Source organism: Rhinoraja longicauda, chromosome 7, assembly GCF_053455715.1.
Source record: "Rhinoraja longicauda isolate Sanriku21f chromosome 7, sRhiLon1.1, whole genome shotgun sequence".
In the NCBI taxonomy this organism is placed as follows: domain Eukaryota; kingdom Metazoa; phylum Chordata; class Chondrichthyes; order Rajiformes; family Arhynchobatidae; genus Rhinoraja; species Rhinoraja longicauda.
Window position 1 is genome coordinate 44,332,730 of NC_135959.1, and position 23,485 is coordinate 44,356,214.

Genomic DNA, 23,485 nt, shown 5'->3' on the forward strand with positions numbered 1-23,485 from the left:
GAACATCATAACATCATAACTGTTGAATTTCAACAAAATGCAACAACAAATTTCAGCAACTACACCTCACCAACAAGATTTCCTGAATGATTATGGCTTCCACGCTCCCTGGACACCAGCTTCTTGCTTACTTACGGAGCGTGTCTGACCTCCACAGTTACTGGGGCACAACCCTCGTTGCTTTTTTTCCTGCATCAATACCTTAAAGATGAGAGCCCATAAGCTGAAAAAACACATACCTTGAGTCATTTGATAGCAGCCACAAAGTTTTCCATCTGGTGTCGCCCTAATCACAAGTTGTGAAAAAAGCTTTTAATGATTGTGAAGCTGTGGCCACCAACAAATTAAGAAATTAATTAGTCGTAATTAAATATAATAAGAAAGAACTAAAGTTGCTAGTTTATAGTAAAGATAGATGCAAAGTGCTGGAGTAACTCAGCGGGTCAGGCAGCATCTCTGGAGAAAATAGATAGGTGACGTTATGGGTCAGGACCCTTCTTCAGAGATCCATGTTCTCCAGAAATGCTGCCTGACCCAGAGTTACTCCAGCATTTTGTGTCTATCTCTAGTAGTAATTAAACTTTAATTAGTAGGTAGGGCTTAATGACTACTAAACCCTATTTGAGGTGACTACTAAATGACCGTAACTAATCAGTGACTAATCAGCGCTGCTAATGAATTAGTTTGTGTATTTAGCACTAAAAAAAATAGGTCTTTAATAAAGAAATTATTTAATTAAATAAACAAAGATTAGTTGGGTTATTGTTGTGGTGATAGTCGACACTGCCTTTTACAACAGACATTTCAATAACCCAATTAAACTGCTAGTTATTTTATAATAATATTAACAATACGTGAACTTCTAAAAGGGGGGAAAAATGAAAGTTAAAAGGATTCTTCTAACAATTGTTACTAGTTTGTCAATTATCCATCTCCAATTCATTTCCCAGCAAAATTAGATAATGATTGGCAGATCTCAAAAATGAAAAGAAAATGTTTGACTATCAAATGAAAAACGGTATAGATCAAAATCTATATTGTTTAATCCTGATTTATGATTTTCACTAAATGATATTTTTTTGATGCAGTAAAATCTATTGTCATTTTGGAAGATTTTATGTCATCTTATGGTAAAATTTATATTAGTGCTACTTTGTAGGAATTAATAGCACATAAAAAAGAATAAATTCGGATGTCTAAATGTTGCGCAAACATTTAGCCCTCAATGTCCACTCTGTACATGACCAAATTCATAGCCTTATTAGTTTAAATTTGCTATGCACTGATACGCTTTCACTTTCAGTATTATTCACTGTTAACCTGATTTTTACATCATAAAAATCATCAATGATATATTACATACATCTTTTTATGTTTATACTTCTTGACTAAACTCTCTTAGGATAGTTTAATATTTGCCTCTTAGCTTAACTCTACCATTTAATATCTAATTCCACAATGAACTCAAATATTGTATTACAGTTCATTCTCTATCTAGTTTAGATTAGTCTAGTTACTTTTCTCTATGTCCTTTCAATGATTTTTACACTCGGTAACCAGAATCACGCACAACAAAGTTCAGTGTGGTCTTTTCAATGCTATTACTCTGTGTTTATAGTTATGATTATTCTTTTATCTTAATCAGTTTTCTACTTTCCATCATTCTCATTGGATTTATTTTAATTAAAAGACGTTCATACTGAATTTTAATAAAATCTTTCCGAAAGTCTAAATAAACTATGCCACATTGGAGACTTTTATCTGTAAGGGCTTTAAATAAGTTACTTGGCCAACGAAATATGTGGATCTCAAAACTCTTTCACTCATTGAACCTCCCAGATAGACATCAATATCCTCATTAATACCATGATACCATGACATAGAGCAGAATTAGGCCAGTCTGCTCATCGTCTAATCCACCATTCATTCATGGCTTATTAAATTATATTCATTTTCTTAATTAATACCTCTAAAGAATATAAATTTTAGATATTAAAAATAAACAATTTCATATTCAAGATCACCATCATTTAAACTCACAACTGGTTTAACTTTCCAGATAAAATTTGTTTCAGCAATTTCATAAAATTGTACCCAACCACACCCAGTCTTTGTAATATTAATATTTTAAATGGGTCTATTTAGCATATGTTTAGTTTTTTCCGGAAATTCTTTCATTTGTAAGGTGTTTGATCAATCATGCCTTCAGTATTGCAATCACGGTTTGCTCGCTGATGTTTCACACCCTTTTTTTTCCCGTAAAAGAGGACAATTTTACTTCTTTTGAGCTATTCGCAAGTAATTCAATTAATTGACAGTTGTTGTATTAATGGCTCATTCACGTTGAATAATAATCTAAAATGTGTTAGAGTTCAAAGATCTGAATTCCCTACTCGTCACCTCAATTTTTATCATCTCCTTCACACCAGACGTTTGACAGACCAACGTGTCAGAGATCAATGGCTCATAGATCTCATCTGGAAGAACTCACAAAACCGTCTACCATGCAAGATCTGTTCAGCTATGGACTGAGCCCTGCTGAATGATTTACTGACGCCCTGTCTCATTGCTAATGAACTGAAGCCTGTATTCCCACAGCCATTTGATCTTTCCTCCTGGGTCAGCAAATTAACATCATCAACGTGGCTGCTTTAATTAATTGTGCTCTAACAGGAAAACTATTCTAAGGCACGATTGCAGAATATAGTGGTAGTGTTTGAATGCAAAGTAAAACAATCATAAAAGTCAACTTTTGCCCTTCCAATCACCTTTGTGTCTGACCTCCCATCCACCTCACTGAAGTCCTTAATTAGACTTTTTCCAACTACAATGTTATATCTTACACTAAATGCTGTACTTTTATCCTTTGTGTACTGTTTAACTTGGACTTGAATCATGAAAAATGGTGCCTAAACATGGCGACTCTTGTATACAGTCTCTCTGTATTATTCCCATTCACTTGTACTTAACTAAGATAGTACTTTTACTGAACTGAATTTCACTGTATCTCGGTACATGTGACAACAAAGCACCATTGAACCTGTAGACAGCTTGATAGTATTCATGCATACTCTTTTTATTGACTGTATAGCACACAAACAAAACCATTTCACTGTACTTTAGACTTTAGAGATACAGTGTGGAAACAGGTCCTTCGGCCCACCGAGTCTGCACCGACCAGCAATCTTCCCGTACACTAGCACTAGCCTACACACTAGGGACAATTTACAATTTACAATTTACAATTTACAGAAGTCAATTAGCCTACAAACCTGCACGTCTTTGGAGTGTGGAGAGAAAACCCACATAGCCACAGGGAGAACGTACAAACTCCGTACAGACAGCACCCATAGTCAGGATCGAATCCGGGTCTCTGGCGCTGTAAGGCAGCAACTCTACCACTGTGCCACCGTGCCGCCCTCAGTACACTTGACAATAATAAACTAAACTAACATGTTTTTGCTTCAGCTAATCCAATTTTGGATGGTGGTAGATTTTGAGAAATCGTGCCTATAAGACATGATTTTTCTACTGTGTGATAGGAAATCTAAATCCATGCTATACCTGCAAAGTAGTTTACTGTAAATCCTAATTCAACTTAACCTAATTCAATGAAGTAAACAATTAAGAGATTGACGCTAAACTTAAAATCATTGTTCAAGAATATTTTCTATTCCTTTGGTACAGATGCCCAGGTGAGTACAGGCATAAAACACAGAGAGCAGTGACATATTTAAAAATAATTTAGTGTTCTGCACCTGGTAACCTGCTTTGACGGGGTCCGGGTGGGAAGGATTGAAGTGTAGATTGCTGACTCTGGTAATCTAAAGGGGCATCACATACATGCACACAGAAAGCTCAATTCTCTGGTTAATTCTGAAAACATCAAGCGTTATCTCGATTCTGTGAATTTAGAAAATGTCATTATATGGTGCTTGATTTAAAACATACTAAAATGAGATAGAGTCAGAGAATCACAGAGCAATATAGCATGGCAAAAGTAATTTGGGGCCCATCTTGTCCGTGGCAACCAAGTTGGCATATTGGCATTTTTGCCTGCATTTGGCCCAATAGCCCTCCAACTTTTTCCTGTACCTGGAGCATCAAGGAAAAGAAAGATAACGGAAATATGCTTACTTTGATTTGCTGAAGAGTGATTAACAAATGTTTTCAAAAACTGGAGCTCAAAAGCCGTTGTTTCTCGTGGCAAATTTCTACAGTTGAAAGCACACAACCTTTTCTGAAAGAGTAATAATTTGGATAAATTAATTTCACTTGTGAACTGATTATTTTAATCATTAACTGAACCCACATAACTAATTGCTATTATTAACACATTATTTTGAGTCCTGAATATATATTTTTGAGTACCAGTTCTCATAATTTCTGTAATTAACCAAATTCACCAGTGAGCAGATTGGTTTAATCATTGATTGAACCTGCATAACTATTTGACACTATTAATAAATTATTTTGGTTTTTGAACACATATTCTTTTTGGCCTCTTCTCATCATTCCGTAATTGAGTATCAGTTTCACCAGTGACCTGACTGTTTTAGTCATTAATTGAACCCGCATAACTATTTGACATCATTATTTTAGATCCTGAACGCATATATATGAGTACCAGTTCTCATCATTCGTTTAGTTTAGAGAAACAGCACGGAAACAGGCACTTCGGCCGACCAGTGATCCCCGCACTCTAATGCTTCCCTACACACCCTAGAGACAATTTACACTTATACCAAGCCAATTAGCCTACAAACCCGTACGTCTTTGGAGTAGAAAGGACAGGAAGTTCAGAACAAGAAACTCAGGGAATTACTTAATAATTGATTAGTCTTCCCAAATAATGTAAATTTTTAAAGAGAATTCTCCACTTGAAAGTTTGAAAATCATATATATATATATATATATATATATATGTGGACATTTTTCAGGGTTTGATTCAGTTGATTGTTTTGATTCAATGAGGAACCCGGCCTGTGGGGGCCCCCAAGAGAACAAAGAGGGACCATTGGGGACTACATTGAACACTTGTAACTTTGTCGGTGCCCTTTACGTGGCAACTCATTGCATACTTTGTGTATGGTATGTAAAATAAAGAATTTCACTGTGACATGTCACATGTGATAAGAAAGTATCATTCATTCATTCTGAGTTTATAAATTGCCAATCTGAGCAAAGATTGATACAAAGTACTGGAGTAACTCAGCAGGTCAGGCAGCATCTCTGGAGAAAAAGGACGGGTGAGGTTTCGGGTCAGGACCCTTCTTCAGACTGCTATTCTGAGCGATGTGCCAAGATGTCAGCACATATTGCCGGCTTAACTGACTACAGTCCCACGGGATGACTGGATTGTTGGTAAGTCCATCCTGTGGATAATGTAATAAACTAGAGTGCCATCTTCCAGAGTCTGTGATTAAAGTGAATCTTTGAAAAACAATCTAATTGAATGTATTGAAGAGAGCTCTCATAGAGTCGTAGAGTCAGACAGCACGGAAACAGGCCCTCCGGCCCAACTTGCTCAACATGCCTCACCTATTCCCATATGCTTGTGTTTGGCCCATATCCCTCTAAATCTTCCCTATCCATGTACCTGCCCAAATGTCTTTTAAATTTTGTTATAGTACCTGCCTTAACTACTTCCTCTGGCAGCTTATTCCATATACCCATCACCATGGGCACTTCGGCCCACCGAGTCCACGCCAACCATCAATCACCTGTACACCAGTTCTATGTCCTACATACTGGGGGCAATTTACAGCAGCCAATTAACTTATAAACCCGCACATCTTTGGGACGTGGGAGGAAACCGGAGCTCACAGGGAAAACCCACCGCCACAGGGCAGTATGGTGGCGCAACGGTAGAGTTGTTGCCTTACAGCGCCAGAGACCCGGGTTCGATCCTGACTATGGGTGCTGTCTGTACAGAATTTGTACGTTCTCCCCATGACTGCGTGGGTTTTCACCGAGATCTTCGGTTTCCTCCCCCACTCTAAAGATATACAGATTAATTGGCTTGGTGTATGTATAAAATTGTCCCTAGTGTGTGGGATAGTGTTGGTGTGTGGGGATCGCTGGTTAGTGCAGACTCGATGGGCCGAAGGACTTGTTTCCGTGCTGTATCTCTAAACTAGAACTCTAAACACAGGGAAAAGGTACAAACTCCGCACAGATAGCACCCAAGGTCAAGATAGAACCCAGGTCTCTAGCACTGTGCGGCTGCAACTCTACCGCTGTGAGGCTGCAACTCTACCACTGCACCTTTCAAAAAGTTGTACTTCTGGTTTCTATTAACAAATTTCTCTCACCTTAAACCTATGTCCTATGGTTCGGTTTCCCTACTCTGGGTAAAGAACTCTGTTATTCACCCTTTCTATTCCTCTCATGATCTTGTACACCTCTATAAGATCACCCACAGCTTCGTGCACTCCAAGGAATATAGCCCAAGTCTGCCCAACCTCTTCCAATAGCTCAGGCCGTCAGGTCTTGGCAACATCCTCATAAATCTTCTCTGCACTCTCCCTTTTATTTGGATAACATTCCTCCCTCAGTCATTATCACCTATAAAAAAATAAACATACATCTAATTGCCAGATTTAGTTTGCTTGCTGACATAAGCCAGGGATCATGTTGAAACATGCCAAATAATGAAAGGCCTAAATAGTGGATGCGGAGAGGGCGTTTCTAGCAGTGGGAGAGTCTAGGACCAGAGGGCACAGCCTCAGAATTAAAGGACGTACCTTTAGAATGGAGATGAGGAGGAATTCCTTATTCAGCCAGAGGGTGGTGAATCTACGGAATTGATTGCCACAGACGGCTATGGAGGTCAAGTTATTGGCTATTTTTAAAGTAGAGATTGATAGATTTTTGATTAGTAAGGGTGTTAAACGTTATGAGAAGGCAGGAGAATGTGGTTGAGAGGGAAAGGTAGATCAGCCATGAATGAATGGCAAAGCAGATTCGATGGGCCAATTGGCCTAATTCTGCTCCTGTATCATGGGTACAATGCAATTTACCTCTACTCCATTACGGACATTGGACTTTGTTCCTGGGACTGTTGTGCTACAATGCAGAGAACTATATTCTGCATTCTGTATCTTGCCCTTTTCTCTACCTATTGCACTTAAGTTTGGCTTGTTTTTTTATGTATAGTATTATCTGATCTGTTTGGATAGCATATAAAACAAAACTCTTCACTTTACCTCAGTACACATGACAATTATAAACCTAAAGCTAAAAATCCCCAAAATAGGATTTATGAATAATAATTGAAAAAAATGGAAAGTTGGAGAGAGAAAAATGTTCAACCTGTGTCAGGGAACAATAAAAGCACGATGGATCAAAAAGCCTGCAGTATATCACAAAGACTGATGATTTTATCATTCTAGATAATAGGTGGCAGTGGCGCAGTGGGAGAGCTGCTGCCTCACAATGCTAAGAGACCTGGGTTCTATCCTGACCTCGGGTGCCATCTGAGTAGAGTTTGTACATTCTCCCTGTGACCGTGTGGGTTTTCTCTGGATCCTCTGTTTTCCTCCCACATCCCAAAGACATGCGGGTTTGCTTATACGTTAATTGGCTTCTGCAAATTGCCCCGGGTGTGTAGGGCATAGTATAGGTGATCGATGGTTGGTGTTGGCTCGGTGGGCCGAAGGGCCTGTTTTCACAGTGTATTTCTAAACTAAGCTAGATGTTCTTTCTTGTTTAGACATGCAGCATGGAAACAGGCCCTTCAGCCCACTGAGTCCATGCCGACCACATCACCCTTCTCATCTGTTTAATATTCAGCATCTCCAATAGCGTTATATTTCTTAAAGTCCATTTTCAAATAGTGAAACTCACCTTTACAAAAGCAACAGATCAAACAGAAATCTTGGCAAAAACCTGTGGTTCAAGTCCTTTTGAGCAGTGTTGAATGCAGCCTCTTTCCATCTTCTCCCAAACACAACAGTCAATACACAGTAAAACACAGAGATGCTGGACTAACACTGCGGGTCAGGCACATCTCTGGAGGATATAGATAGGCGACGTTTCGGGTCGGGACCTTTCTTCAGTTAATAAGGTGCGCTGACATTTATTGGATAAACCAAAGTGCCTCATAGTCAATTAACGAGTTTTCAAGTGCCAGCAAAGTTTTAATGTAAGAAAATAGCAGCAAACGTGTTCAAAGCAAGGTCGTGCAAATTGTAATAAGGTAAGTGATCAATTGAACTATTTCACTCGTGTTGATTGAGATATAAATGCTGGTCAGAGCATCGGGTGTTTTCTGAATTGTGCTGTGGAATATTTTACATCCACTCAAGCAGCACAGTGGCGCAGCAGTAGAGTTGCTGCCTTACAGCGCCAGAGACCCGGGTTCGGTCCTGACTACGAGTGCTGTTTGTACGGAGTTTGCACGTTCTCCCCGTGACTGCGTGGGGTTTCCTCCCGCATCCCAAAGACGTGCGAGTTTGTAGTTTAATTGGCTTCAGTAAAATTGTCCTTCGTGTGTAGGATCGTGCTAGTGTATGGGGTGATCGCTGATCAGCGCGGTATCAGTGGGCCGAAGGGCCTGTTTCTACACTGTATCTCTAACTTCTAGTCACTCACTCCAAGAGAGCTACTATATCAAAATGTTAATTGGTAGATGGCACCTCAATAACCCAGACTTCCTCTGTACCACACTGAAATTCAGCCAAGATTTAATGCCCGACTAGATCTTAGAATTTTGGAAGCTTTTACTTCACAACTTAATTACTTCACAGTTGGCTCTATACTTTAGAAGGAAATACATAGAACAGTACAGCACTGGAACAGGTCCTTAGGCCTACGTCTTCTTCAGACTGAAGAAGGGTCCCAACCCGAAACGCCACCTATCCTTTTTCTCTGGTGATGCTGCCTGACCCGCTGAGTTACTTCAACACTTTGTGTCTTTCTTTGGCATAATCCAGCATCTATCTGCAGTTCTTTGCTTCTATGTCACCTATCCATGTGTTGGAGTGCTGGACTAACTCAGCAGGTCAGGCAGCATCTCCGGAGAAAAAGGATAGGTGATGTTTTGGGTCGGGACCCTTTTTCAGTATGAAGAAGTGACCCGACACGTTACCAACTCCTTTTTCTCAGGAGATGCTGCCTGACCTGCTGAGTTACTCTAGCACTTTGTGTTTATTTATGCTTAGACAACTCTTTGGGTTGGGACCCTTCTTCAGACTGGCATTACTGGAGAACATGAAAAGGTGATGTTTTGGGTTTGGGTCAGGGCCTTTCTTAAGACTGCATGCTAGGAGTACTGTAATTGAAATGTTGTCCTCTGCTTGACTAACATTTTATTCTCACCAATTCCGATCAAAGATTGGTCCCAAATCTCAACACCTGCGATCATTTGTAATTATTGCTGTAAGGATGCGAGTCCTGGTAGGAAAGGAGGTGCTAACGTTTTTCCCATCTACTCCAAGCAACTCGAGTGTGTCTGCAAATGACAAGCTTGCCCCCTAATGGACACTGAGACAAACTAAAGTGTAGTATGAACATGGATTTTTTTTAACAAGAAAACTTTTGCCCTGCCATTGCCATTGCCAAGTAGCCTGAGAGCCACTGGATATTAGTACCCCACAGGGACCATCTTCAATGGTGGAACATTTATTTTAAAGATACAGCAAGGAAATAAGCTCTTTGGCCCATTGAGTTATTGCCGACCATTGATCAACCGTTCACACTAGTTCTATGTAGAAACAAGGAACTGCATATGTTGGGTTACGGAAAAAGACACAAAGTGCTGGAATAATTCAGCAGGTTAGGCTGTATCTCTGGAGAACATGGATGGGTGACGTTTTGGGTCGAAACAGAAGAAAGGTCCCGACCTGAAACGTCGCCTCTTTGTGTTCTCCTGAAGTGCTGCCTGACCCGCTGAGTTACTCTAGCACTTTGTGTCCTTTTCACACTGGTTCTATGTTATCTCACTTTCTCATCCACTCCCAACACACTGGGGACAATTTACAGAGAGCCAATTAACATACAAAACCACACATCTTTAGGATGTGAGTGGAAACCAGAGCACCTGGAGGAAACTCAGGGTCACAGGGAGAGCATGCAAACTCCCAAATAGCCAACACCCGAGGTCAGGATCAAACCCAGGTCTCTGGTGCTGTGAGGCAGCAGCTCCACCAGCTGCACCACCACGTCGCCCTGTACTGCCTATAGAATCATTACATCACTAAAAAAGGCCTGTGAAACCTCCACCAGCCTCCCAGGAGAGATCTAATAAGACCTACTGCCTAGTTACCCGTAACAATGGGTTTTATTTCATCTAATATATGTATCTCATTTTGTTTTTAAAACAAGGTTTGGACCTGCTGATATCAGCCAGTGAATTTGAGATTACTCTCTAACTGAAAAGATATTCTGGATTCTGAGATCTGAAAGGCTGATTCTGAATGATCAGCCATGATTATATTGAATGGCGGTGCTGGCTCAAAGGGCCAAATGGCCTACTGCACCGATTTTCTATGTTTTCTATATTCCACATGTCTTTCCTTGTTCTGTTGTACCTTCACCTTAAATCCATGTCTCCAATATTCAACCCTTCTATCCATGGGAAGTTTGCCCAACCTCTCCCTATGGCTCAGGCCCCCAAGTCCTGGCAACATCTTCATAAATCTTCTCTGCACTCTTTCCAGCTTCCCTTTCATTTTCTCCATCTGCACTTCACGCTGCTTCAGCAAGGCCAGCAGCACAATCAAGGACGAGTCTCACCCTTCGATCCATTGAGTCCATTGAGACCATTGATCACCCATATACTAGTTCTATGTTATCACACTTCCACATCCTACACACTAGGGGCAATTGACGATAGCCTGGTAAACTAAAAATCTGCACATCTTCGGGATGTGGGCGGAAGCCGAAGCATCCGGAGAAAACCCACGTGGTCACAGTGAGAACGTACAAAGTCCACACAGACAACACCCGTAGTCAGGATCAGATCAGGGTCTCCGGCGCTGAGGCAGCAGCTTTACCGTTGCACTTCTGTGCCTCCCTAGATGAAGAATACTTTCTCTGAGGTAAGTCAATCATTGGAATTTTCCACCTCAGAGGGCGATGGATGTTGAGACATTAAGGGTATTTATGGCTGAGGCAGTTAAGTTGTTGGAGTACAGAGTTTTGGGGAAGGGGCGGTAAATCGAGTTGAGGGTGAAGATCAGATCAGCGGTAATGTTATTGAATGGTGGGGCAGGCGCAGTGCACAGTGTGGCCTACCCCTGCTCTTATTTCTTGTGTTCTTACAAAACCACAAATCTAGATAAAACATACACCATTCTATTTAAGAGCAAAGAAAGTCCTGACCATTATTACAGAACGCAGTGTTTAGTTTAATTATCCAGCAGGGAAACAGGCCCTTCTGCCCACTGAGTCCGTCCCAACCAGCGATCCCTGCACAAAAACACTATCCTACACACTAGGGACAGTTTTATCAATTTTACAGAAAAAAATTAACCCACAAACCTGCATGCCTTTTGAATGTGGGAGGAAACCAGAGCACCCGGGGAAAACCCATGCAGGTCACAGGAAGAACGTACAAACTATGTTACAGACAGCACCGGTAGTCAGGATTGAACTCGGGTCTCTGGCACTGTAAGGCAACAACTCTACCGCTGTGCCACTGTAGAGGGTGCGGTCCCTAGTGTTTAGTAATGGAAGGCTGCTGGTATGGTATTGCTGTTTCAAAAGAGAGAAAAAGATAGACCAGGTAATGCGGGCTAGTTCGTCAGGCAATGAAGACCAATTACTTGGAATAAATTCTGAGGAACAACATTATTCTCCAATTAGAAAGGCATTAGAAAGTTTAATCTGGAAAATTGGGCATAAATTTGTTAAAAGAAAGTTCAAAGCTGTTTAACAATTGAGGAGGTAAGAAGTTTGGTGAGATTAGTTCATTTGATATCATCGACATGGATGTTAAAATTAGTCTAACATGAATGAGAAAATTAAAACTTCATGGAATCAAAGGGATCCAACAATGGTTTAAACAGAAACAGGATAATGGTGCTTTAACAAGAAGGCAGGTGTAAGTAGTTAAATTCTGGGGAATTTAATAACAGGTTTCTGGCTTTTCATGGCATTTGTCCATCATTTGGACGAATGTTGGGGGAAAAGGTGAAGTGCAAATTATATCAAATTGGCCGTGCGGATAATTGAGATCTACAAATCAATAAATGGAGCAGGTGGACCAAAAAGAAAAGATAATGACAAGAGAAGAGTGAGGTAATTCATTTAGAAAAGGCAAACAAGAGAATATCATTCATTTGTTCTGTCCCTTTTCATACCTCTAGTTTCCTTCTCGCCTGACTCAGTCTGAAGAAGGGTCTTGACCTGAAATGTCACCTATTTCTTCTCTCCAGAGATGCTGCCTGACCCGCTGAGTTACTCCAGCTTTTGGTGTTCATCTTCAGTGTAAACCAGCATCTGCAGTTCCTTCCTACACAATATACATGGCAGCTATAGGGAAATATAGAGGAACAAAGAGCACATGTACTTAAGGAGCAGGGCAGGTGGATGAAGTGGTTAAGAAGGTTTGGGGAATATTTGCTTTTATTGATTGCACAGAACACAAGAACAGTAAAGGTCATACCTGATAGTATAAATGGCTACTTTGTGAGAATTCAGGCCATCACAGTAAGGGCATCGACCAGCGCTTATGCTGTACACTAACACTATCCTACTTAGAGTTGAGAATTTCAGTTAGAGGGAGGTTTTTAACCAGGCAGGTTGTTTTCTCTGGGACAAGGGAAGGCAAGAACACATTTAATCAAGGTATATAAATGAGGTGTTTAATCAGGAAGTTTGAACTCGATTGGCAAGGGAATGGGATCCAATGCAGGACCAGGGCAGGTTAGAGGCTAGAAGTCAGAATGGAAGGCGATGAAAGAAAGTTCAGTGGACAGAATAGGCAGAAGCATGGCAAGGAGCAAGGAAGGACTATTTGATTGAATTGCATTTATTTTAATGCGGGAGGCCTGACAGATAAGGCTGAGATGAACTCAAGGCATGGATAGGTATGTGCGACAGGGACGTTGTAGCAGTCACAAAAACCTGGCTAAGAGAGAGACAGGACGGGCAGCCAAATGTTCCAGGGTAGAAGTGCCATAGGAAAGATAGTGGAGGGGATGTTGCTTTATTGATTAAGAAGAATGTCACAGCAATAGTCCAAGATGACATTACTGATGGTTCGCCCAGTGAAATTACATGGGTAGTGTTGACAAATAAAAAAAGGATGAACAACTTTTTGGGAGTGTACTACAGGCCCCCAAATAGACAACAGAATTAGAACAAATATGCCAGTGATTGCAGGCAGCTTCAAGACTAATCAGGTTGTCATAGTAGGGGATTTTAACTTTCCCAATATAGACTGGGACTGTCATAGTTCCAAGGGCTTAGACAGGGTGGAATTTGTCAAATGTGTTCAGGAAAGTTTCCTCAGGGTAGAAGCGGCAAAGCATGATCTACTCTTAGGAAATTGGGAAAGGCAAGTGACTGAAGTCTTTGTGGGCAAGCGTTTTGAGACCAACAACCACATTTATATTAGCTTCAAACCAGCTATAGATAAAGACAAGCAGGTCCACAAGTTAAAATTCTGAATTGGGGCAAGTCCAATTATGATGCTATGAGACAGTTGATTGGGGTAAGTTGATTGGGGCTAAAGTTGATTGGGGTAAGTTGTTTGTGGGCAAAGGAACATCCAGAAACTGGGATGCTTTTAAAAGTGTGATGACAAGAGTTCAGGGCATGCATGTTCCTGTTAGAGTGAAGGGCAAGGCAAATGAGAGTAAGGCAGCTTGGATAACAAGAAAAATGGAGGCACTAATCAGGAAAAAGGAGGCATGGGACTGGTATAGGCAGCTGGATCGTGTATTTCTGGAAGAGTTTTGGGACTGAGGAGCATACTTGAGGAAATAAAAAGTGGTCAGGAGATAGCTCCACAGATAATATTAAGGAAGATCCAAAGAGATTTTTTAAGTATCTTAAGGGAAAGAGGGTAACTAGAGAGAGAATAGGGCCCCTCAGAAACTAAAGTGTTCAGCGCTGTGTGGAGCCACAGAACGGCGAGGTCCTCAATGAATATTTCTCCTTTGTTTTTACCACAGAGAAAGACACGAGGATTAGGGAACTTGGGACAGTTAATGGAGATGTCTTGAGGACAGTCTGTATTATGGTTGAGGAGGTGCTGGAAGTCCTAAGATGTTTGGAAGTGGATAAATCTCCTGGGCCTGACCAGAAATATCGAAGGACAACTTGGGAAGCTAGAGACGAAATTGCAGGTGCCCTGGTTGGAAGGTTGTTTTTTGGACTGGAGGCCTGTGACTAGTGATGGTGCTGGGCCCATTGCTATTTGTGATTTATCTCAACGATTTGGATGAGAATGTTGAAGGCATGGTTGGTATATATGAAGATGCCACTAAAGTGGGCGGTATCGTAGATAGCAAAGACGGTTATCAAAAATTATAGCAGTACCTCGATCAATTGGGCGTGGGCTCAGGAATGGTTAATGGAGTTTAAGGCTGATAAGTATGAGGTGTTGCATTTTGGATAGTCTAACCAGGTAGGACCTTCACAATGAATGGCAGGGATGTGGGGAGGGTTTTTGAGCAGAGAGAGTGCAAACACATAGTTCCTTCAAAGTGCATCGCAGTTAGATAGGGTGGTCAAGAAGGCTTTTAGTACATTGGCCTTCATCAGTCAGGGTATTAAATATAGAATTTAGGATGTTATGTTACAGTTATACAAGGTGCTGGTGAAGTCACATTTGGAGTATTGTGTTCCGTTTTGGTTGCACTGTTACAGAAAGGATCCTGTTATGTTGGAAAGGGTGCAAATTTACGAGGATGTTGCCAGGACTTGAGGGCCTGAGCTACAAGGAGAGGTTGAGCAAGTTGACTTTATTCTTTGCAGTACAGGAGGACGTGGGGCACGAGTTAAGGTGAGGGGAGAAAGATTTAAAATGAACCTGAGAGGCCACTTCTTCACACACAGGATGGTGGGTATATGGAATGAGCTGCCAGAAGAGGTATTTGAAGCAACAGAGCAACTTTTAAAAGACCTTCAGACAGGAACAGGGACAGGAAAGGTTTAGAGGGATATGGGCCAAACTGGGGCATTTAGAAGATTGAGGGGGGATCTTATAGAAACTTACAAAATTCTTAAGGGGTTGGTCAGGCTAGATGCAGGAAGATTGTTCCTGATGTTGGGGGAGTCCAGAACAAGGGCTCACAGTTTAAGGAAAAGGGGGAAGTCTTTTAGGACCGAGATGAGAAAGTTTTTTTTCACACAGAGTGGTGAATCTGTGGAATTCTCTGCCACAGAAGGTAGTTGAGGCCTGTTCATTGGCTATATTTAAGAGGGAGTTAGATGTGGCCCTTGTGGCTAAAGGGATCAGGGGGTATGGAGAGAAGGCAGGTACAGGATACTGAGTTGGATGATCAGCCATGATCATATTGAATGGCGTGCAGGCTCGAAGGGCCAAATGGCCTACTCCTGCACCTATTTTCTATATTTCTAATCTGCTTACTCATATCTATCATTACTACAGTTAATGCAAAAGCTACATATGACAGGAAATGTATAGAATCTATATACTAAAACTCTTGTTTGTTTGTTTGTTTCTGAACTACAGCCAAAACGGTACACGATGGCGTGACAGTTTTAGGCCCACCTTACTCACTGTCGTCTCCTCGGTGCTAATGGAAGACGTTTCATTGAGATCGGTGTTATATTTTTTATTCACATTTTAAAGTTTAAATCTATCTCCTAGGGAGGGAGGCGGGTGGAGGGAGGGGGAAGGAGGGAGGATGAGGGAGGGTTGAGTGGGATGGAGTAGGGGGGGAGGGGAGTGAAGGGAGGGGAGTGGAGGGGGGAGTGGGGAGGGGGAGGGAGCTGCACCAATGCAGGAGAGGTTTGGGCCCAACGGGTCTATTTGGTCTAGTCTGTTACTTAAAATTCAGGATTTTAGCCCTTTTCACAATGGGCAAGCTAGGTTAAGATGCAATTAAATTTAATTTTCCATTTAGTGTTACAGTATAGGGCAATTCTAGAAACAAGGAACTGCAGATACTAATTTATACATAAGGACACAAAGTGCTGGAGTAACTCTGCAGGTCAGGTAGCATCTGTAGAGATGTGTAGGAAGGATTTATTCACAAAATGCTGGAGTAACTCAGCAGGTCAGGCAGCATCTCGGGAGAGAAGGAATGGGTGACGTTTCGGGTCGAGACCCTTCTTCAGACTGTGTAGGAAGGAACAGCAGATGCTGGTTTACACCAAAGATAGACACAAAATGCTGGAGTAACGCAGTGGATCAGGAAGCACCTCTGGAGAAAAGGAATAGGTGATGTTTTGGGTCGAGACCCTTCCTCAGACCTCTGAAGAAGGGACTCGACCCGAAATGTCATTTTGTGTCAGAATCTTTCTTCAGACTCTTATCTGAAGAAACAAAATGTCGCTTATCTATGTTCAACAAAGTAAGTGTTCTATGGAGGGGAAAATGCCAATGTCAATTTGTTTTAATATAAAGTGCCAAATAAATATTGGGTTGTTTCATTCTCAGAGGGACAAGCACCATAATTGAAATAATTTTGAAGTGTCGTATAAGACACATTTTTGTTTCTTCAGGGAAGAAAGATATTTAAAGACATTTTTGGTCTCCTAATTTGAGGAAGAACATTCTTGCTATTGAGGGAGTGCAGTGTAGATTCACCAGGTTCACTAGGGATTGCGGGACTGGCATTTGATGAAAGAATGGACCCTGGGCTTATATTCACTGGAATTTAGAAGGATGAGAGGGGATCTGACAGAAACATATAAAATTCTTAAGGGATTGGACAGGCTAGATGCAGAAAAAATGCAGGAAAAATGATCCACATGTTGGGGGAGTCCAGAACCAGGGGTCACAGTTTAGGGATAAGACGCAGGCCATTTAGAACTGAGATGAGGAAAAACTTTTTCACCCACAGAGTTGTGAATCTGTGGAATTCTCTGCCACAGAAGGTAATGGAGGCCAATTCACTGGATGTTTTCAAGAGTTAGATATAGCTCTCAGGGCTAACGGAGTCAAGGGAAATGGGGATAAAGCAGGAACGGGGTATTAATTTTGGATGATCAGCCATGATCATATTGAATGGCTGTACTGGCTCGAAGGGCCGAATGGCCTACTCCTGCACATATTTTCTATGTCTATGTCACAATGGGAAAAAAATGTACTGGAGTTTTGATAAACGGACTAAATAACCTATAGAGTCACTTTTTTCTTTAAAACTTGTGCGTGGGCTACTTGTGCAAGTTGTGTGGAAAGGAACTGTAGATGCTGCTGTCTACCAAAGATAGACATGAAGTGCTGGAGTAACTCAGCGGGTCAGGAAGCATCTCTGGAGAAAAAGGACGGGTGATGTTTCAGGTGAGGACGTCTGAAAAAGGGTCCCGACCTAAAACGTCACCATCCTTTTTCTCCAGAGATGCTGTCTGACCCCGCTGGGTTACTCCAGCATTTTGTGTGTATCTTCTGTACAAGTCCATTGTTATATTACTGTTAATGTGTGTCTAAGAAACAGATCCCGTGTTGCAAGTCATAGACGTAGGTCTCATTAGAAACATACAGAATAACAAAGCTTGTGGAAGTTGCTTTATTTTAACAAAATTAACAATTTTCTCCAAATACAATTGCATTTTCTTCTAATTCAAGACTTCACAACAAAGTTCAAATACATTTGTCATATACGTTTCCATTTTACTAGTTTTGAAACAAACAGACGTAAATAACTTGGTGGTCACGAAGAAAACAATTCAGAAAACAAATCTGGCCTTGAAAAGTCATTGTAAGTAAATTCCAAATTAAGCCTGCACACAGCAGCATCTCATGCACAAAAACACAGTGAGATTCAGGACAACAGTGACATCCGCTAACAATCCCATCCAACTCAACATCTCTCACTTCCTCCCTCACTAATAAAGGCATCCGAGCGGAGTTTCCTCCAACCTTACAAAAATAGACATTAACTATATATTAAAGGAAAGTCACCACCACCAAATCTCTCAACCATGGTACCTTCACAACGCAAAGGTATGACAACCTAACTTTCTGACTACAAAGACACATATTGGGCAGTACCTACTGTATAAAAAGTGCAATGTTTAAAGGCTATGATCGCTGTGAATTTCCATATTTAAAACACGCATGTTACCGACTTAACAGAAATAATTTCCATTTCTCAGTGAGGCAGTCGCCTGCAAAACTCATGGTTCAAATTCACTTACATAGCAGTTGATCTTCAATAGGTATGTGACCAATTACTAACATAGAAAACACCTGATACACTCCTCGTTTAAGCTTTGTATATATGAAATTAGCTAGGTACACAATCCATCTTGCGTTACTTTCAAAAATATAATCTTCACTGTGAAAACTCATTGATATCAGACTCCTTCTGGAAAATGAGGAATTTCTGATTAAAGCTCGCCTGGTCAAATATAAACATTCTATTTGGTGGTAGATTTCTATCTACAACTGTTAAAAAACATATTTGGGACACAGAACCATGAATCATGCCTAATTTAAGAAATATGTGGCCCTGCCCAAAAGAATAATTCTCTATCTTTTGCCCCGCTTGTTACCGGCTGGTGGTTTCTTCAGTTGTAGGAGCTGTGCCCCTACAAGATTGCTGCTAAGACCTGATGTTGAAGGATTGGACACACCAAAGGTCAGACCAGCAGACGCTGTGATCCCAGGGTTATTGAAGTTAAATCCAGTTGTAGTTGAGCTGCCAAAACCTTGTACATGAAAATAAAAAAAACAAAAACTACTCATAAAAAAACTTCCTTGCATCCGTTTTCCCAAATTGCAGGCTTATATAAGTAGCAAAAATAACACCCCTGTGTTGAATGCACTCTTGTTATAGAACTGGCGAGGCGTTTTTAAAATAAAATAAAAGCAGTCAGATATGCTTTCTCTCCATATTACACAAACGAATTTAAGAGTTCAAATGCCCAAAATATTTCTTTTTGGACAGCAATAACAGTTCATAAGTTGTGTCATTTTTAAAACTATCAGCACCATATTGCATTAAATTATTCCTTTAAATCCAGTTTTTGGACAACTTTTTGAACAAATAGTCTTCAGTGCAAGATCTCAAATTAGACAGCACGTCACTGCAATTTTCGCACCGAGATTCATTCCAAATATTAAGAGTGCATTTCTAATCATTTACTCGCCTCTTAAGAGTTCGAAATTAATCTGAAGAATAGTAAAATGCATTCATTATTTAATTAACTCAAAATAAATGGGTTGAATAAATTTGTTAAAACCAAGAAGGAAGGAACTTTTTGTGTGATTTTAACCATTAAATTTTGAAAGTAATACATATTGATGTCAATTACATTTTCAGCACCCTTAGATTATGCATAAATATCATTTGTGGGTGGCTTTGTTTCAAGAGGAGGATGGTAGAATATTATTTTCAAGTATTTATAAGTACCTAGAGTTGGGCGATGATAATGCCAGAGGGAAATTGACCAAGAGAAAAGTCATTGTGTACAAAAACATGAGGAATAGATCGGGTATACACACAGTCCTTTGCCCAGAGTTGGGGAATCGGGAACCAGAGGACATAGGTTCAAGGTGAGGGGGGAAGATTTAATAAGAATCAGAGGGGTAATTTCTTCACACAAAGAATGGTGGGTGTATAGAATGAGCTGCCGGAGGAGGTAGTTAAAGCAGGTACAATCGCAAAGTTCAAGAAACATTTAGACAGGTATGGGCCAAATGCAGGCAAGTGGGACTAGTGTACATGGGACATGTTGGCCGGCGTGGGGAAGTTGGGCAAATGTCCTGCTTCCATGCTGTGAGACTATGGCTCTAAATCACACACCACTGCAAGAAAATAAACGACAGTTTACATAATCAGATAAACGAAGTCTCTTATGCGCACAATTAATTTCCCTAAATGAAAATAACTGAAATTTTAAAAAACAGGAAAGTAATATTAAAACCAGTAAATAATCATTGTGATATTTGTAAAAGAAAATGGTTCTCACACACAGATAGTGGTATCACTAATTCGCCATGACACTCGGGTTAAAGCATTTGACTCATCTGGGTGTGTATCATTCTTACAAAATAAACACAGCTCCATGTGGATTTTCAATTTTCATCACTCATACTGACTAGGTAAACTTCCTCCAAATAAGACCAATGATAGGCAACAGCAGGTGACCAGAAAAAAAACAAAACTATGTGACAAAAATCCTAATTAAAAAACAAAACTAAAAATATGTTAAAATCACAACATTAGTTGTAACTGGTTAGCTTTGTATAAACTCATGCAACTGTTGTCCACAAAAATCAAATTGGATCAGTTTGGGCGGCACACAGTGGCACAGCTGCCGTCGACAGAGACCAGGGGTCGATCCTGACGTCACGTGTTGTCCGTGTGGAGTTTGCACGTGCTCCCTGTGACTGCAAAGATGTGTGGGTCTTTAGGTTGATTACCCTCTGTAAATTGCCCCTAAAGTGTGGAGTGGATGTGAAAGTGGGATAACATAGAACTAGTGTGAACAGGTGATGGTTGGCGTGGACTTGGTGGGTCAAAGGGCCTGAATCCATGCTGTATCTCTAAACTAAACATCTTTGCTCATAAACATAAAGAAAACAACAAGTGTTATTTGCGTTGCCAGCCATAAAAAGTACTCTTTCAAAACAATAAATGCTATTCATTGAGATATGATTCCTAAACAGTGAAGCTCGATGGTAAATGGACCAGCTAATTTTGCCAAGAACACCGGAATTTCTGTTTTAACACTAAATCTTCTGGGTGTCTAAATAAATATTTCCAATGACAAAAATGATTATGCTGCACATTTAGTGACTTCTGACTAAATTCAAAAGTAAAATCAATGTCATTTGACAAAGCTGATTTGACAGCTATTTCTAAAAAAAAAGAACTTTTTAGTTTTAAGGCATTTGTTTAATGAGTGTCAGGAGCATAATCCAGATTTAATACAATGAATAAAACTTAGAGATTCCGGAAAGATGTTATACGAAATCCTAACATATTTGCTCTAGAATAGGTAAAATGCTTATTGACTACTGAAAAAGCTCTGGTAAAATAGGAAGAAATGAATCTTGATGCATTATACATAACTCTATTCTTCCTGGCCTGCTACTGCTTCAAGTGGAGTCAATTAGCTTAGCTTTCAGTTACAATGACCACATATATTTATTCTATAAATACAGACAATTTAGCTATTCTGTGATACGTCATTGTTATGTATCATTTATTTACCTCATGATCAACTACAAACAGGTATACAAGTGCTGTTTTTAAGCCAAGAAAAACAAAACATTTTTACAAAATATTTCCAGTTTTAGATGGGAGCAGACAGGAAGAAAATAAAAGGTGAATAATTTTAAAAAATGGAATTTAAGGAATTATCTTTTGTATTTTGATAGAAATATATAAAATTATCAAATGCATAGAATAGACAATAGGTGCAGGAGTAGGCCATTCGGCCCTTTGAGCCAGCACCGCCATTCAATGTGATCATGGCTGATCATTCTCAATCAGTACCCCATTCCTGCCTTCTCCCCATACCCCCTGACTCCGTCATCCTTAAGAGCTCTATCAAGCTCTCTCTTGAATGCATTCAGAGAATTGGCCTCCACTGCTTTCTGAGGCAGAGAATTCCACAGATTTACAACTCTCTGACTAAAAATGTTTGTCCTCATCTCCGTTCTAAATGGCCTACCCCTTACTCTTAAACTGTGGCCCCTGGTTCTGGACTCCCCCAACATTGGGAACATGTTTCCTACCTCTAACGTGTCCAACCCCTTAATAATCTTATATGTTTCGATAAGATCCCCTCTCATCCGTCTAAATTTCAGTGTAACAAGCCTAGCCGCTCCAGTCTTTCAACATAGGACAGTCCCGCCATTCTGGGAATTAACCTAGTAAACCTACACTGCACGCCCTCAATAGCAAGAATATCCTTCCTCAAATTTGGAGAAGAAAACTGCACACAGTACTCCAGGTGCGGTCTCACTAGGGCCCTGTACAACTTTAGAAGGACCTCTTTGCTCCTATACTCAACTCCTCTTGTTATGAAGGCCAACATTCCATTGGCTTTCTTCACTGCCTGCTCTACCTGCATGCTTCCTTTCAGTGACTGATGCACTAGGACACCCAGATCTCGTTGTACGTCCCCTTTTCCTAACTTGACACCATTCAGATAATAATCTGCCTTCCTATTCTTACCACCAAAGTGGATAACCTCACACTTATCCACATTAAACTGCATCTGCCATGCATCCGCCCACTCACACATGTCCAAGTCACCCTGCAATCTCATAGCATCTTCCTCACAGTTCACACTACCACCCAGCTTTGTATCATCTGCAAATTTGCTAATGGTACTTTTAATCCCTTCATCCAAGTCATTAACGTATATTGTAAATAGCTGCGGTCCCAGCACCGAGCCTTGTGGTACCCCACTAGTCACTGCCTGTCATTTTGAAAGGGACCCATTTATCCCCACTCTTTGCTTTCTGTCTGCCAACCAATTTTCTATCCATGTCAGTACCCTAACCCCAATACCATGTGCTCTAATTTTGCCCACTAATCTCCTATGTGGGACCTTGTCGAAGGCTTTCCGTTACATCCTCAAAAAATTCCAGAAGATTAGTCAAGCATGATTTCTCCTTCGTAAATCCATGCGGACTCGGAACGATCCTGTTACTGCTATCCAAATGTTCCACAATTTTGTCTTTTATAATTGACTCCAGCATCTTCCCCACCACTGATGTCAGACTAACTGGTCTATAATTTCCTGTTTTTTCTCTCCCCCCTTTCTTAAAAAGTGGGATAACATTAGCTACCCTCCAATCCACAGGAACTGATCCTGAATCTACAGAACATTGGAAAATGATCACCAATGCGTCCGCAATTTCTCGAGCCACCTCCTTAAGTACCCTGGGATGCAGACCATCAGGCCCTGGGGATTTATCAGCCTTCAGTCCCATCAGTCTACCCAACACCATTTCCTGCCTAATGTGAATCTCCTTCAGTTCCTCCGTCATCCTAGGATCTCTGGCCACTAGAAAGGGTAAACAGTCCACCAAGATGGAAATAAAAGTACTAGAGGGTACAGCTTTAAGGAGAGAGGGGCAATGTTTAAAGGAAAGTTCAGGGTAAGTTTAAAAAAAAAAACAGGCTGGTGCATACCTGCAATCCACGTTGTGGTAGAGGCAGATACAATCGTGGCATTTTGGATAGGCACATGAATATGTAGGGAATGGATTATGTGCAGGTAGATAAGAAATGGTCTTGTTATTATGTTCAGTAAAAAACATTGTAGGCTGAAAGAACTGTTCTTGTGAGTACTGTTCCAAGTTCTATGATTATTTTTGCAGTTATATTATAGAATGGCAGTAAAGATACTTTTGAAATTAGAGTTTTATTGCTTTAAC

General features: G+C 40.6%; 1 protein-coding gene across 4 annotated transcripts in view; it reads right to left on the reverse strand.

Moving 5' to 3' along the window:
• Nucleotides 1–258: 258 nt before the first annotated feature.
• nup58 (nucleoporin 58) overlaps nt 259–23,485 on the reverse strand; it is a 67,538-nt gene continuing 44,311 nt past the window's right edge. For 3 of the 4 annotated variants that reach the window (XM_078402414.1, XM_078402415.1, XM_078402413.1), the window contains one exon: nt 17,656–18,795. In XM_078402414.1, the coding sequence (XP_078258540.1) occupies nt 18,617–18,795 (179 nt within the window). In that variant the 3' untranslated portion in view covers nt 17,656–18,616. Of the gene's footprint in view, nt 287–4,137; nt 4,241–17,655; nt 18,796–23,485 lie in introns of those variants that run through there. The other variant, XR_013547471.1, reaches the window with a different exon arrangement.